Source organism: Spinacia oleracea, chromosome 6 (assembly GCF_020520425.1).
Source record: "Spinacia oleracea cultivar Varoflay chromosome 6, BTI_SOV_V1, whole genome shotgun sequence".
NCBI lineage: Eukaryota > Viridiplantae > Streptophyta > Magnoliopsida > Caryophyllales > Amaranthaceae > Spinacia > Spinacia oleracea.
In genome coordinates, this window is record NC_079492.1 from 119,388,377 (window position 1) to 119,405,150 (window position 16,774).

The 16,774-nt window shown below is 31.4% G+C and overlaps 1 protein-coding gene across 1 annotated transcript; it reads right to left on the reverse strand.

Annotated features, from left to right (window-relative positions):
- Positions 1 to 4,183: 4,183 nt before the first annotated feature.
- Positions 4,184 to 8,313, reverse strand: LOC110804149 (transcription factor MYB15). Its single transcript, XM_022009715.2, has 3 exons — positions 7,758 to 8,313; positions 6,602 to 7,153; positions 4,184 to 4,501 (listed from the first exon to the last, which is right to left on the reverse strand). Exons 1-3 carry the CDS (start codon positions 8,164 to 8,166, stop codon positions 4,260 to 4,262), a joined length of 1,203 nt encoding a protein of 400 aa, XP_021865407.2. The 5' UTR covers positions 8,167 to 8,313; the 3' UTR covers positions 4,184 to 4,259.
- Between the last annotated feature and the right edge of the window lie 8,461 nt (positions 8,314 to 16,774).

Genomic DNA, 16,774 nt, shown 5'->3' on the forward strand with positions numbered 1-16,774 from the left:
TTATATAAGAGAAGAAAATACTTCCTCCAGTTTTTTGTTACACTATTTTATTTTCATCCCATATTTTTTTTTGGTTGATTACGCTTTTACTTTATTTCTATTTAGCATTTTTTTTAAACCTTATCCCTTAAAACCTCAAACCCCACATATACCACTCTCTAGCTCCACCCACCTACCACCTACCTCATACCTGCATAATGCAAGGATCCTTACTCACTTCTCCACCCACGTTACTTGCTCGAGTAACCATATAGTCCATATTAATACATATCTAACCTGCCAATTTTTTATTTAAAAGTTCAAAAAAACTAAAGCGTACATAGTGAGTCTTATTGGATTTTGATCAAGCACTCTTAAATATAGTTTAACTCTTAAATATTATGGATTTTTTCTGACACAATTATTTTGATAATAGAATTATTTTAAATTAGACAACATTATTGTTAGATTATTTTCGTTATATAACTATGTTAAAATGTTAAGGTTTCAATCTTGTATTAAGAAAATATTTCCTTCCAGTAGACAAACAATTTTTATATCAATACTTAATATTTATTAATGTTGGATAACATTGCTATTATTATTAAGAGAATGCACTAATTTTCTTCTCTATCTTTCGTTTAAATCCGTTCCTTAAAATTCTTCCCACTTTTTTCTTTATTTCTTCTTTTGTAAAAGTTTATCCCCATTATACCTATCTTACTTCACTAATTAAGGATAACAGCTATCCTAATTATGGATAAAAGTGACCTTACCATTCAAGGGGAAAAGTTATATTGTCGAATGAGAAAAGTAACCTTACTCAAAGATAACGACCGACGAAGGACAAAAGAGTCCTTATTCAAGGGAAAACTGGACCTTACTTAGGGATAATAAAATAACGTAATCGGTGCAATAATAAAATATACATAATTACTCAGTTTGGGCCTCCATTTATAATTTACTGTGTAGATATAGATAAATAGAAATTTGTGAGAGCTTAATATTTTTGTTGTAGAAATTCTATATTACTAATTGTAATTAGAGCAATTACCCGTGCAACTATTGAGAAATTGATTGTAGGATAACAAATTTAGTAAAATAACATTTTAAAATAATGGTAATGATGATGAGTTTGTGATACCGTAATTTTTGGCTATAGAACCCAATCTTTGCACGGATTGACGAGTATATTATATTACAAACTGTTTAGTTATTGAAAAACTTAAGCTCTAATAATTCCCCTCTTCTAATAAAATTACTCTATATAATTGTTCTAGTTTGACATAATATTAGAGTCTTATGCACATAGCCTAATATTCATAATATTTAAATTCTTACGTATAGTTTCCTATTATTCTGTTAGAGTGACAATTTTATACATAAACTTAGGTTTATGCTACGGTTTATGCATGTAATATTGTATTATTTTATCCTTACACTATGTACTTTAATCAATAATACAATACATTATAAAGTACATGTATAATTTATTATCGAAGATATAACTCATATGCATGTACTTTTATATATCTATTCAGAAAATTAGTACATAAATTTATTAAAGTACATGCATAATTATTCTGTTTACTTTCCCTATAATATCTAAATATTAACCATGTCAATATTCTCATGGAGATCTCCATATATAAAAAAATATATTATAGATGTATGACGATCTTGTATATTATAAGAGTAATAAATTAATAGGATACATTATTCCTAAGTTAATCTTATGGCATACTAAATAAGATAGTATTTTAATAAAATACCAAAATTACGAAGTTGATTTCTTTAATTATGGGAGGAAAAGGAGCGGAATTTTTTTTAACGTGAGCGCGACATGTGTTAGTTGAACAAAATATATAATTATTATTCTATTTAATTAAGGAAGAAAAAAAAAGAGCGGAAAAACTTTTAACCATAGAGCGACATGTGTTAGATGTCGTTTTAGGGGATTCTCTTTTAGTATAGTTACTAATATAGGACCCGTGCGATGCATGTTTTATATATTTTAACTTTAAGTGCAAAGTTAAATTAATTTAGAAAAGAAACATAGAAAAATACGTAGACTTTTTTTATTCCTTTTCACGCACCACCTATAGTTTCATGATAGGTATAAAAATCAGTTATCATCCTGTATTATGAGAGATGTCAATTCTCAAGCTAGACTTTTGAACCCGTTGCGTTGGTACGATCGTTTAGAAACCAAACAATTAATAACCCGGGAGTTGGAACACAATACCCGATCCGATTATATTCAACCCGAACCGACCAAAAAATATTAACCCGATTAAGATCTGAAACTCGATAACAAACCTGCTCCGCAACAACCCGATCCATTTCAACTCGAACAGAATGCATCTGAAAGTCGTTAGTGACCCAATCCGTTTCAATCCAAACAGTTTAAACCCGAGGAAAACCCGTTTACAATACCAATTGTTTTAACTCTTATCCCGCTTAATCCAAACCGTTTACAGCCCGTAACCCGTTTAATTCGAATCGTTTATAACCCATAACCCGTTAATCCCGCTATTAATCTTAAATTCTTAACACTTTAAAAAGTTAGTTATTTCCTTTGTCCCCCTAATTAAGGCCTCAAATATTAGAATTTATAAATGTATTAAAAATTGTGATTTTATAATTTGGAATCGAATTCAACTGACCTGAAGTACAACCCTCTACCCATTTCATCCCGCTACTGATTTATCCATATTGTAGGAACCTATCATTAAAAACCTGAACCGAGATAAATTGAACCGATGTACCCCAACTATACATGTTCAACTCAACCCATTTCAGATCCGATATTAAGTTCAAATACTATCTCATTTTTTTTATTGTGTTACCCGTACCCATTTTAAGTACTCTCCCAATCTCAAGTTTATTAATTCTCTTGAAATCAGGTATTGATCAAATCCATAAATTTCATTAGATTTAATCAATTCCAAGTCCAGTAAGTTTAGATAAGTTCAGATAAATTCGAAAAATTTATTTCAAATATGTTGAAGAGAACGCACCCAACCTCCATTTTTCTTTGTTCAACTCACTTATTATATGTGGTCAAAATAATAAATAAATAATTGATTATACTTTGAGGAGTATTTATGAAAGAAAGAAATTATGTTTGCTAAAATGCAAAACCAAAGAAAACCTGCATACCACATCACCACGAAGAATACAATTTTATCTCTCCAAATGTCATCACTCGTTGAACCACTACTTATATATTACCGTACGTCTAACAGGGTGGAGACAGACAAATGTACATTCAACACGCTTCACCTATTTTATTATTTTAATTGTGATATAAAATATTTTATATATGGAGATATTGAAGATAATAATATCACGGAATTGAGAATACTCTGCACTCGTAAAGTCATAAGATTTTAGATATTAGTGAATTTATTTGGTGACAATTTTCATATCTTATTGATGTGTTTCCCGTACGTTAATAAATAGCGGGATAACTACATGTTTCTTAAAACGTTAATATAAAAATTAAAGTAGCCAATAGAAAAGTATGACTAACACCTCACCTTCAAAAAAAAAGTATAACTAACACCTAATTGTTTTAGATGTCAAATCGATTTATATATTTTTCCATAAATAATTTAACGTCGCACTTACAGTTAAAATTTCTAAGCCAAGCATCGCACAGGTCTTATTTTTCTTATATGCAAAGATATTCATAATTCCATTGCATAAATGCGTGAGAATGTATCATGAGATTGTATAAAGGATTAAAGGATTAATTATGTACATTAGTAATGTAGTGCTATAATATTATTGTATATAAAAATAGTACAGAAAATAATTAACATTCCAAATAAATTGTCCATGGTACGTTAGTAAAATATACTAAGATACGATTATGTTAGGTACTACACCGTATGATTAAGAAATTTTGCATGAGATTGACTACGTAAAATATTTATGTATTTCATGGAATTTTTCATATTGATAAGTCATTGTTATCATGAAATACAGTCAACCTAATATATCTATTAATTAATTTAGGTGTAATACATACTTTTTTTATATATATAATAAGATAAAAAATAAAGATATTTTTTAAAATGTTATATATTACCTACTTTCTACGGACCAAAAGATTGAGAGTTGCCCCTTTTTACATCTATATTTCCTTTTCATTTATATGTCTTAACATACATTTTAATTTTAATTCATTTAAAACAACTACAGAAGTTTCTCCCACTTTCTATATGCTTAATTTCCATACTTAAAATTACAAAAAAAAAATTGGAGCAAACCAATTAAATGGATTTTAACCCCAAAAAATTATAAAAAGGAACATTGTTTAGTTTTTCACTTGCACTTGGACTAGGAGAGTATCCACTGTTAACCACTGAGTCACCACTTCCTGAAGCATCCGAGTTCGAATCCGATTGTCCACAAATTTCAAGCCTATTCTTAAACATCTCCATCTGTTGTTTGGCAAGGACATTAAAGTAATTTCCTTTTCTTGCTGATTTCCACATGCTTTCCTCAACTGTTCCTACATTACCAAATATATAATATTAGCTTTTCTGTTTACTTTTCCTTTCTAAAATAAAATATATAGACGAAGTATTTAGAATATTAGCTAGGTAGAATTTATATACCTAGAATATCATAATGTAAAATGTCGACCCTAAAACATTGTTTACAGATTCTTTCTACAAAATTAGTTTAAAAGAGAAGATCATTTGTATTTTGACGATAAGTACAAAGTAAATTTACAAATATAAACCCTTCTCGTGGAAGGTATATCTAAAATGTCATAACATACTTAAGATATCATTAAATATTTAACCGATCCTAAAACATCATCTACAGATTCTTCTAAATAAGTTAAAGGAAAAGATAGATTTATTTAGTAATTGTAAGTATATAATATGCTTTACGTAAACCATATATCCTCGCGAAAGAAATATCTAAAATGTCTTAAACGTAAAATACCACTATATAAAAGCCATCCCAAAAATACCGTCCATATAGATTATTTCTTCAAATTAAAATTATTTAAAAGTAAAGGTGATTTTTTTTTCTAACGGCCGGCGATTAAGTAAAAAATATGTTTTTCATAAACCATCCTCGTGAAATGAAGGAACGTCTAAAATGTCAATACATAAGATATCGTTAAAAGCAAACCCTTAAAATATCGTGCATTGATTCTTTCTATAAAACAAGTTAAAAGAAAAGATGAATTATTTTCTAACGGTAAGGTTATCCTTACATAAATCTCCTCGTGTAAGGAATATGTAAAATATCAAAAACTTATAATGTCATTAAACACTGACCCTATTATATCATCTATAGATTCTTTATGCAAAATTAGTTAAGAAAAAGATGAGTTATTTTTAATGGTATTTACAAAAGACATTTTACATAAACCTCCTCGAGCAAGGAATATATAAAATGTCAAAACTTATAATAATATCGTTAAACACCAACCCTATTCTATCATCGATAGATTCTTTGTGCAAAATTAGTTAAGAAAAAAAAACTTATATATTTATTTTTTAACTGTAATTACAAAGACATTTTATATAAAATCTCGTTGTGCAAGGAATACCTAAAATGTCAGATTATAATAATATCTTTAAATGCCGACCTTATTATATCATCATCTACAAATTCTTTATGCAAAATTAGTTAAGAAAAATATTTTTTACTTTTTAACCGTATTTACAAAAGACATGCATTTTACATAAATCTCCTCGTGCAAGGAATATCTAAGAAATCATAGTGTGTAAACACACTACTAAAAACTGACCCGAATATATCATTTAATCTATAGATTGTTTGTGCAAAATTAGTCAAAATATCATTATTGATTTGTACTACGTATTTATGTCTAAGAAAGTACTAGGAAGGTTGACACAAGTCACACAACAAGCATAGAAAGCATTATTCTCAATAATTTTCATACAAAAAGAGAGAGAAAGTGACAAATACATAACGCATGATATGACAATCAAGTAAGTAACGTTATACTCTGCGCTATGCCGGCAACTTCCGGACGACCATGCATTGCATGTAGTACTTGTTACTTTTAGCCAACGACTAATAAGTTATAAGTAGATCTTCAAACTTTTTTAAAAAAAAAATTGTGAAAAAAAAAAGAAACATTTCCTGAAATAATTTTGACTAGATTCAATCCATTTTCTAAAACGGTCCATTATTCAAAGTTAAATGCTTTAAAAGGAAAAATATAGGTGGTTTTCTGTGTTTTTTTAATTAATTCAGTTTTGAGAGGTAATAAAGCTTAGGTTTATGCAAAACACGATTTGAACGAGTAGGCACGGTAAGTTCTTTACTTTTATGTCTAACTACGGAGTAATATTTTGTTTAACGGATAAGAACAAGTCATATAGTACTTACCGTACAATTATAAATACATAAATGAAGAAAACTAAATTTATACTTTATATTTAACCAAATCTGAGGATGTAGGGATCATTTCTTTATGTAACAACATATTTAAAAATAGAGTTCATTGAAGTATTTTTTTCAAAATAGTAACGTAAACTAAAACTTAGGATACCTCTTAAGAGAAAAAGAAACCTTAAATAATAATGTAAAAAAGAAAGACAAAGAAGTTAGGAAAAAGTACCCTTTTCATGGTCAGACTTGCAGGGTTGTTGTTGTTGTTGCTGATAAACAACCGGGTTGTAACTGATCCCGGGTCCCGGCATGTACCCGCCCGGGACCTGGACCGAGTTTGTCGAGAGTGAAAGCTCAGTACAAGTTGATGTACCCGATTCATGATCCACATTTTTAGTCGTCGTACTATTATTAAACATTGTGCTAGAAACAGTACTACTAGTAGAGTCACTTCCTGTAATCTTACTCTTTTTCATGATAATGGCCGTTACATTATCGTTACGGCCATGATCATCATGAAGTTGTAGTATCATTTTGTTATGGCTTCTTTTCCGAGTCGTAAACAAATTCGATTTTTCTCTCTCCGCCCTCGCCTCCATTACATGCCAATGGTTCTTAACTGCATTGTCTGTTCGGCCAGGGAACAACCTCGCTATGATTGCCCATTTGTTACCGTACATTCTTTGTGCATTTTTTAGTCGTTCTTCTTCTTCCTCTGTGAACTGTTTTCTATTTATCTTTGGATCAAGTTGATTAAACCACCTTAATCTGCAACTCTTTCCTGCAATTTTCACGGCTTTTACATCAAATAACATACGATATGGACCCTCTATCCGGATTTAATTGTCGCATTAATTATTTTATTTTTTAAAAAAAAATATTTGAAAATATTGCATGTTTTTTACAAGGAAGGAAAACTGCTGTCGTTTTTAGTAACCAATTTTAGTATCGGTAATCTTCAAATGAGGTAACTAACAAACTGCTACTGGCCGGACCCCAACAAATTAATCTTGTTCCAAAATTAATGAAAATTAATAATTTTTAACAGATTTTAATAAAACTAAAATAAATAATCACACCCCCATCTTCAAGAAACATAATTAATGATTTCTTTTTGGTACAAACAAACTCAAAAGTTTAACCATTAGTCAAATGAGTAATCTTATTTCAACAATGTAGCAAAACAAAATGATGAAAAGAGTTGTTTAAAAGCGATATAAAGAGAACTCATAAATAAAGTATTTATAAATCAATTGATATGTACTCTCTCTCTGTCCAGGATTAATTGTCACGTTAAAAGTGTAATTTGAACTAGTAATGCAACAACTAATTCAAAAGAAAGGTACCGTCATAGATTGGTTAATTAAATAAAGGAAAATATATACCTGATCTGGCATCAAGTTTCTCAGCAATGACATTCCAGTTTTGAGGGCCAAACTGAAGAACAAGTTGTTTAAGTTTAGCATCTTCAGCAGGCCTCCAATGTCCTCTGGAACAAAGCTTTGAAGAAGGTGGTCTACTTACTTTACTAACCACCCCCACATCATTTTCTGGACAATTTTGCCCTTTCAACCCTTCCAAATGTGGATTGACAATAGAAGAAGAAGTAGAAGACCAAATCTGAAACCCCATTTTGGTAACTTCACAGTCTTGATCCTGGTTTTTTGTATTGGTGGTGGTGGTAGAAAGACAAAGGTCTAGAACAGGGGAAGACATATAAGTTGAGTTCGAGTTTACCACTTTGAAGTTGTTACTAGTATGATTATTATTAGTATTCATGTTTTCTTCACCCATTAATTTGATGGGATGAGAAAGAGAGAGAGAAGAGAGAGAAAATGAAAGAACGGTTGAATAATGGAAGGGGATGGATGCAAATTAAAAGAAAAAGAGAGGGGGTGGAAAACAAATTATAGTAACGAGAGAGGAAGGCACACGATTCTCTCGCACACTTTTTGTTGGTTGAGTTTTGTCTTTGTATGTCTGACTTAAGTCAGACTCCTCATTTTGAGACTGATTTCTGACCCACACGCCCACTCGTTACTACTCCCCAACACTGCCTTTTTTTTTTTAATTACCTATTGTTTCATTTTAGGGATAAACCCCAAGTTTTATACGAGACTAGCTGTCTCATCCTTGTGGTATATGGAGCAAATTTTACTAAGATTTTAGTCAATTTTGATTTTTATGGATTGCTAAATTTATATGATTGAAGTTTTTATATAAAAACATGTCAAATGTATAAAAAATTGGTATATATTCACCTTATTTTTATCTAATTTTTGAAAATTTAATTTACAACTAGAATAATTTATTGAAAATTTAAATAAATTCAAAAAGTAAATAATTGGGTAATTAAAACGCTTTCCAAGTCTCAAACGTTATCTTTTAATTAAATTGCTCCAAATTAAAGCACACACAATGGTTGCTTATAAGGTATTGGTCATCAATGTAAATATTGATATCACTCTCCACCTCACACATGTCTAAGCACATGTCCAACTATGACTAACAAAATTGTGCTCTCACATAAAATGTGCCAAATTAAATCACTATCCTTATTTTTCTGCTATTTAATTCAGTAAGTTTCTTCCATTAGAGTCGTTAAGAAAAATTAATAATCATCTTGCCACATATCAGCAATACCAATGACATGCTTACAATGTGATTTTGGTTATATACCTTCGTGACCTGGTCAGCTTGCCAATAAAAGTTAGTAGTCTTCTTGTCACGGCTGAAATAAGCAAGTGTTAAGACTCTTGCGAGCATCCATGAATAAGGGAGCATAGAAAAATACTCATTATATCAACGGATGCAAAATTATACTCCGTACTCGATCTGTAATAATACCTATAATTTCACATGATAAATCGTACTTCTATAATGTATACTAGCTGGGAGTAATGTATAATAGGTATCAGGTTCGAATCTCCTCTCCCGTTTATAATTTATTATTGCCCTTGTACGTGGCTCATTTGCACCCAAAAAAAAAATATGTATACTAGGGGTAATGTACAACGGTGTAGCAATATACTCGTAACATGTTAGTAGAAGACCATACAAGGATTGATTAAAGATGTAAGTTATAATCGGGGGAACTAGTAGTAAGCGAAACGATTTTAAAAAATCAACTATGCTCATATGTATGCCAAAATCAATAAAGTGTTGTGCTAAAATTAGCTTTCTGATAAAGAGGGGTAGGCGTTGTAATATCGAAATAAGAGGGGTAGGTCTTGTCACAAACTCACAATGATGACATGACATGCTTATGTGTCATGAACGTAATTGGAAACTAAAATATTTAACGTATACTTCCTTAGTTCTTTTTTAAATGACGTAATTATTTAGGCACGCTAGCCAATACACGATTTCAAACATTAATATCTTCTATTAGAGATAAAAAAATATATAAAAAGTTGATATTTTAAAAAATATATTGAAACGAATCTAATAAGACTCGCACGACTATGTTTTTTTTCTTATGTATAAATCACAAAGGAAGTCAAAGAAGTTTGTGCGACTAATGTCAAAAACTCAATTGTGTCATGTAAATAAAATCGGATGAAGTATAACCTACGAAGTATTATACATGTTACAAAAACGTAGGAAATTTTAATGGACGATGATAAAGGTCGCAAGTTGCGACAACATTTAGTTGCCGCAATCTTACGTGTTGCAGTTTAATTGGTACATATAGGCGCCACGTAGACTACGCGTCATCATAATATTTTTGCTATCAATGCAATATTTCTACTATGAAAATATGTAATAAGGTAGTCGATATGTAATAAGGTAGTCGATATGAATAAGGAAACAAATTAGAATATTAAGATTTTCCTACCTTTTTAACTCATGACACATAAGCATGTCATGTCATCATTGTGACACGGCTTAAAGGTCGCATGTTGCGACCTTTATCATTTTTGAATTTTAATATTCTAATTTATTATAATATAATAAATATTTGTTTTCTTTTTTGTATCGACTTCATTATTTGCATATTTTCATAGTAAAAAATATGTTGATGACTTATAACCCATGTGACTCTTATATAACTATATATACCATTTAGAATCCAATACGTAAAATTGCAAGAACTAAATGTTATCATAACTTGGGACTTTTATCATCCTTCTTTTAACACTGATGGTTGATATCGAAAAAGCATCTATTTTAATTAAATAATGGGAGAACAATTGTTTTTCAAGTACCGGTTTGGGTAAATGGGAGGATTAGCAGCGCAGAAATCGAAAACCGCTCGTGTGGGGGGTGTTGGGAGTCCCAAAATGCTAACTGCTTTGTGTTGTGCAATTCTTGTGTTTGCTCCGTCGCACTTTCTCTGTCGTTTTATCTCTTGAACTTTGAGTTTATATTAACTTTTTAAAGGTAAAAATATTTCACACAAAAAATTACTCCTAAATCCTAATATTATTAACCTTTTAACGTCTTTTTGTGCCTGCTTTTCGATGGGTGAACAAACTTGTGGATGTGGACCCTTCCCAATGAAGCCTAAATTTGTGCTTGCAGCTTGCGTTTCAATTTTTTGTACTTTTCAATTTTTTTGGTTTAGATATCTAAAATTACAAACTTTTGGAAAAGACGGTCTTACAGGAAAGACCGCTTTGTTGTCAATCAATATTCCACGCGTTTGCTGACGTGGTCGCAATGTCAGCATATTTTCTGAAAATATATATATATATATCGTATTTTTCATTACTTTTTCATTTTATTTCTCTCTCATCAAAAAATTATAGCGCTCTCTCTCCCCATCCCCTCAAAGTCTCCGCCCCTCCCTTCCCTCAAAATCGCCGACGTTCTTCTCTCCGATCTGTCTGATCTCACATGCAAGGCGGTGGTTTTTGCTTGGCCATGACGGAGGTGCGACGGTGCGCTGATCGATCACCTTTGGTACTCTCTCTCTCCTCTCTCCTCTAAATGTCTTCGTTTTCCTTCATTTTTATTTGCAAAACCCTAATTCCATGATGATTTGTAACAGAAAAGGAGGTGGCGGCGTTCGTCGTCGTAAGAGATTATGGTTTCGCGAAGGATTAGGTTAGATTAACCAGAGTTGGCGACGATTTCGGTGGCCGGCGAGCAGTGAAAGAAGAAGCAGAAGAACAGCGGGAGAGATGATGCCGTCACCGTCGCGAGATCTCCGAATTCGAAGAAAATCAGAGATTAATGGAGGTTCGCTAAGCGTGAAGATTGAGAGCCACCGACCTGTTGAGATCTCGTAGCCTGATCGAGCCGAAGCCAAATAATGTCGGCGAGGCCGGAGCATACAGAATCAGGGAGCGGAGCGGCGAAAGAAAGAGAGGAAGAAGTCGTCGACTCCTCGCCGCCGCCGTCGTTGCCATCAACTTCCGATCGATGTTGGCAGATCAAGTTGTTCCACGCCAGAATTAAATGTGGTGATGGTTTTCTTCTAAAGTACTCTGCTCCTCCGATCCGCTCTGCTTATGCGGTTGTTCCTTCGGCGTTGCTGGTGGTCGTCATTGGCGTTGCTCCTGTTGTCGCCGCCTCCTGACTCTACGTTGTTGCTTAGTTTTTTTTAGATGAGAATAATTATGTTTTAGTTAACAATAATTACCTTTTAGTTAATTTCGTGTTAGTTATGTTGAATTTTGTTTTAGTTAAGAAAAAATCCATTTTAGTTAAGAAATAAAATTGTTTAGTTATATTTTTGTATTTATGTCAAATTTTATTTTAGTTATGATTTTGTTATATTTAGTTAAGAATAAATTTGTTTTAGTTAAGAATTAATTTGTTTTAGTTAAGAGTGTTTTAGTTTATTTAATATTTTCCGAGTTTTAGTAAAAATTCTTTTGATTTTAGTTACGATTTTCTTGATTTTAGTTTTTTTTTTTAAGGATTCTTGGTTTTAGTTAGTAGTTTTTTATTTTTAGTTATGTATTTACGAGTTTTAGTTAAGGTACATTTTTTTAAGCATGAAATCAATTAGTTAAGCAATATAATGACTTAGTTAACAAATGTAATTAATTAGTTAAGCACTGGAAATAATAAGTTTAGATATATAAAGAACGTATTTATTAAGTCTGAAATTCAATTAGTTAAGTATTGAAATTAATTAGTGAAGTAATGAAATCAATTAGTTAATCAATAAAATCAATTATTTAAGTATTTGGATCAATTAGTTAAGCATTGAAACCAATTAGTTAACCACTGGAACTAATTAGTTTGCATTGGAACCAATAAGTTTGCAGGTATAAAGAAAGTATTTGTTAAGTCTGAAATTCAATTAGTTAAGTTATTGAACCAATTAGTTAAGCCTGCATTTTAGTTATGATATTTTGAGTTTAAGTTACGTATTTCCGAGTTTCAGACAACGAATTTCAGAGCTTTAATTAAGATCCAAAAATGAAACCAATTAATTAAGATATGGAACCAATTAGTTAATAAATGGAATCAATTAGTTAAGCAATAAAACTAATTAGTTAAACACTGAAACTAATAAGTTTACAAGTATAAAGAAAATATTTGTTGAGCGTGAAATTCAATTAGTTATGCATTGGAACTAATTAGTTAAATAATGAAAGCAATTAGTTAAACATTGTGACGAGTTAGTTAAATAATAAAACTAATAAGTTTACATATATAAAGAAATTTTTGTTAAGCCTGAAATTTAATTAGTTAAGTAATTGAACTAATTAGTTAAGCAATGAAACCAATTAGTTAAGCATTGAAACCAAGTAGTTAATCAATATAACCAATTAGTTAAGCAATAGAACCATTTAGTTAACCACTGTAACCAATTAGTTAAGAATTAAAACCAACTAGTTAAGCATTGAAACCAATAAGTTTAAAGATATAAAGTATTTGTTAACCCTGGCATTCAATTAGTTAAGCAATGGAACAAATTAGTTAAACAACAGAACGATTTAGTTAAGCAGTGGAACCAATTAGTTAAGCAATTGAATCAGTTAGTTAAGTCAGAAATTCAATTAGTTAAGCAATGAAATCAATTAGTCAAACAATAGAACCAGTTAGTTAAGCAACAAAACGATTTAGTTAAAGCAATGAAATCAATTAGTTAAGCCTGAAATTCAATTAGTTAAGCAAGTTAAGCAATGAAACCAATTAGTTAAGCAATGAAATCAATTAGTTAAGCCTGCAATTCAATTAGTTAAACATAAAATTCAATTAGTTAAACTATGAAAACAATTAGTTAAGCCTGAAATCCAATTAGTTAATAATGAAATTTCATTAGTTAAACCTGAAATTCAATTAGTTAAGCTATGAAACCAATTAGTTAAACAATGGAACGAATTAGTTAAAGCAATAAAACCAATTAGTTAAGTAATGAAATCAATTAATTAAGCATAAAATTCAATTAGTTAAGCAATGAAAACAATTAGTTAAGCAATTGAACCAATTAATTAAGCACTGAAATTACTTAATTAATTAAGCACCAATTAGTTAAGAAATATAACCAATAAGTTTACAAATATAAAGAAATTATTTGTTAAGCCTGAAATTCAATAAGTTAAGCAATAAAACCAATTAGTTAAACAATAAAACCAATTAGTTAAACACTGGAACTAATTAGTAAAACAATGGAACCAATAAGTTCACAAATATAAAGACATTATCTGTTAAGCCTGAAATTCAATTAGTTAAGCCGGAAATTCAATTAGTTAAGTAATGAAACCAGTTAGTTAAAACAATGAAATCATTGCTTAACTAAAACAATTTTAATCATAACTAAATTAATTACTTTTAACTAAAACAAAATTATTCTTAACTATAACAAAAAAATTTCACTAAAACAACCGTTGTCATAAATGAAGAAAATATAACTAAACCATCGTTTTTCATAACTAAATACAACATGAGTTTAACTAAAGCCTCAATTCACGGCTTAAAAACAACACTAATATAAATGGAGCAAGTATAACTAAAACATAGAATTTCATAACTAAATACAACATTTGTTCAACTAAAGAGTCTAAAAAAGTATAAATCAGAATATTGCAAATGGATTTGATAGTGATTCATTTCATTCACATTGCTTTCTCGTGTATATGTCCTTAACATTTGCAATAACCAAATCAAAGTTTAAATTCCAGATTTGATGAATAACAACTTCAAAATCAAATCAGAAGAGGGAGAAGACTGAAGAGGAACGTTGAACATTATCAATAATAACAACGATTAACACAAGCAATAGGTGGTTGCGACACAATGGCCACCACCGACCACCAGTCGCCCTCTGCACAGTTGCTCCTCCGCTACCATTAACAATAGCAGCGACCCCAAGCCACAACTAGGTAAAACGCCGCCTCTACTTCCCGCGACCACCAGACACCAACACACCCAAACACCAGCATCCTAATCGCTCTACACCACTACCAACACACCCAAACACCACACCATCTCCCTCGCCAATCAAACACAATAACCATAACCAGCTTCCAATCAACCCTCCTCGCAAAACACCAATCACACCAGCATCGAATTTAGAGCACCTTTCAAGAACAACTCATGGACCGCAGTAGAAGGTTGAAGAATTTGCTGAATTCGTCAACCTCGACCACCAGCCATAATCAATCTCGAAGTTTTCATGTGGATACGACGGTGAAAGATCCATGGAAACTTGAAAACCTCAAGGCGGAATCCATGGTTGCGCATCCATGGTCGGCGGAGACTACGAGGCTGAGAGGATCGAGGAGAGATCGAGGAAGGAGAAGAGAGAATGAAGGTGGCTAGGGTTTTGTAGGGACGGCGACGAGGAGGTACCGGTGAGGTGCCTGAGTTTTGGAGGAGAGAGGGGGCTGAGATCCAGAGATTTTTGGAGGAGAGAGAAATAGGTTAAGAAGAGAGAAGGGGAAAGTGAGAACCCGGTAAACAAAAAAATCGTTTTATACCGGGCGTGAGCCCACGCGCGCGTGGTTGTCTCACCCGGTCTTTCCTACACGCGCCTGTAAGGCGGTCCTACCGAAAAGTAGCTGATCTAAAATAGCTTTTCAATATATTTGTTTCAAAAAGAAAATTAATTCTTTAATAAATAATATGACAAATTGAATTAAATAAAGGTTTCTTTTAATACAATCAGGGTATTAGGAAGGCTAATGGAGAATGGGTTTGTGAGTAGGAGGATGTAATGGGGGTTGCCCTGGAGTATTTTGTGGAACTCTTCACAACAGTGACACCGCAAATGATAGACATTGCTTTAGAGGGCTTAGAAAGGAGAGTGTAAGATGCTATGAATGATGGTCTAATGAGACCGTTTGATCATGATGAGGTAAGAACTGCCCTGTTTCAAATGCATCCAAGCAAAGCGCCAGGACCGGATGGGATGAACGTCAACTTTTTTCAGAAACACTGGCACATAATTGGCCATGATGTAGCAACATATGTGATCGATGTAATTAATGGAGCTAAGGAGATGGAGGGGCTTAATGCTACGCACATAGTGTTGATCCCGAAGGTTAAAAATCCGCTCTCTATGACGGATTATTAAAAAATTCACACACAAATAAGTTTATTTCAGAATTTCAGATAAAATAGGTTCAGATAAGTTCATATAATATAAGTTCAGGCAAAATAAGTTGAACAGAATGGAGTCTGATCTCAAATAAGTTCATATTTGGATCGTTAAGTTCAACAATGTCTAGATAAGGGTACCCAATTACAATTTTTGATGGAATGCCAAATATAATTATAATAAATTCTACAAATGGTCTTGCATGCACCCGACCTACAATAAATTTTTGTACATCGGAATAACTTTTACTCAATTTTTGATAAATTTTAACATTTTTTTTATTAACTCTTATATTATGAAAAAATTGAAATAAACATTTTAATTGTTACAAATACGGAGTACATTATTAGTGATTTTGAAGGGATATTTTTTATTAAAGAAAAAATTTAACACTAAAATTAGATAACTTTTACATTATATCAGGGTAATTTTTAAGCAATTTAAGTTAATTTTACCTCAATCTTACAATATTGATCATACACCTAGCTCTAAGGCTTTGTTCTATTGGACTTATTTTGACCTAAACTTATATTACCTAAACTTATATGAACTTAACAGAATTTATCTGAACTTATTTTATCTGAAAAAAACATATTTTGTCTGAAATAAACTTATTTGTGTATGAAAATGTCTGAAAAAAACTTATTTTTATTGAACTTATATTATCTGAACTTATCTGAACTTAAATGAACTTATCTGAACTTAAATGAACATATCTGAACTTATTTTTTCTGTAATAAGTCAAAATAAGTCGAACAGAACAGAACCTAAGTAAGAACAACACGTCTTTTGTGTGAATAGTCTCATCAACTTTATGATGTGACGTGCACAAAACCAACAACGCCAAATTCACGGCCCTTGTCCTTTCCGCTAGCACCATTGTTAGCCCTCAAGAAGCTC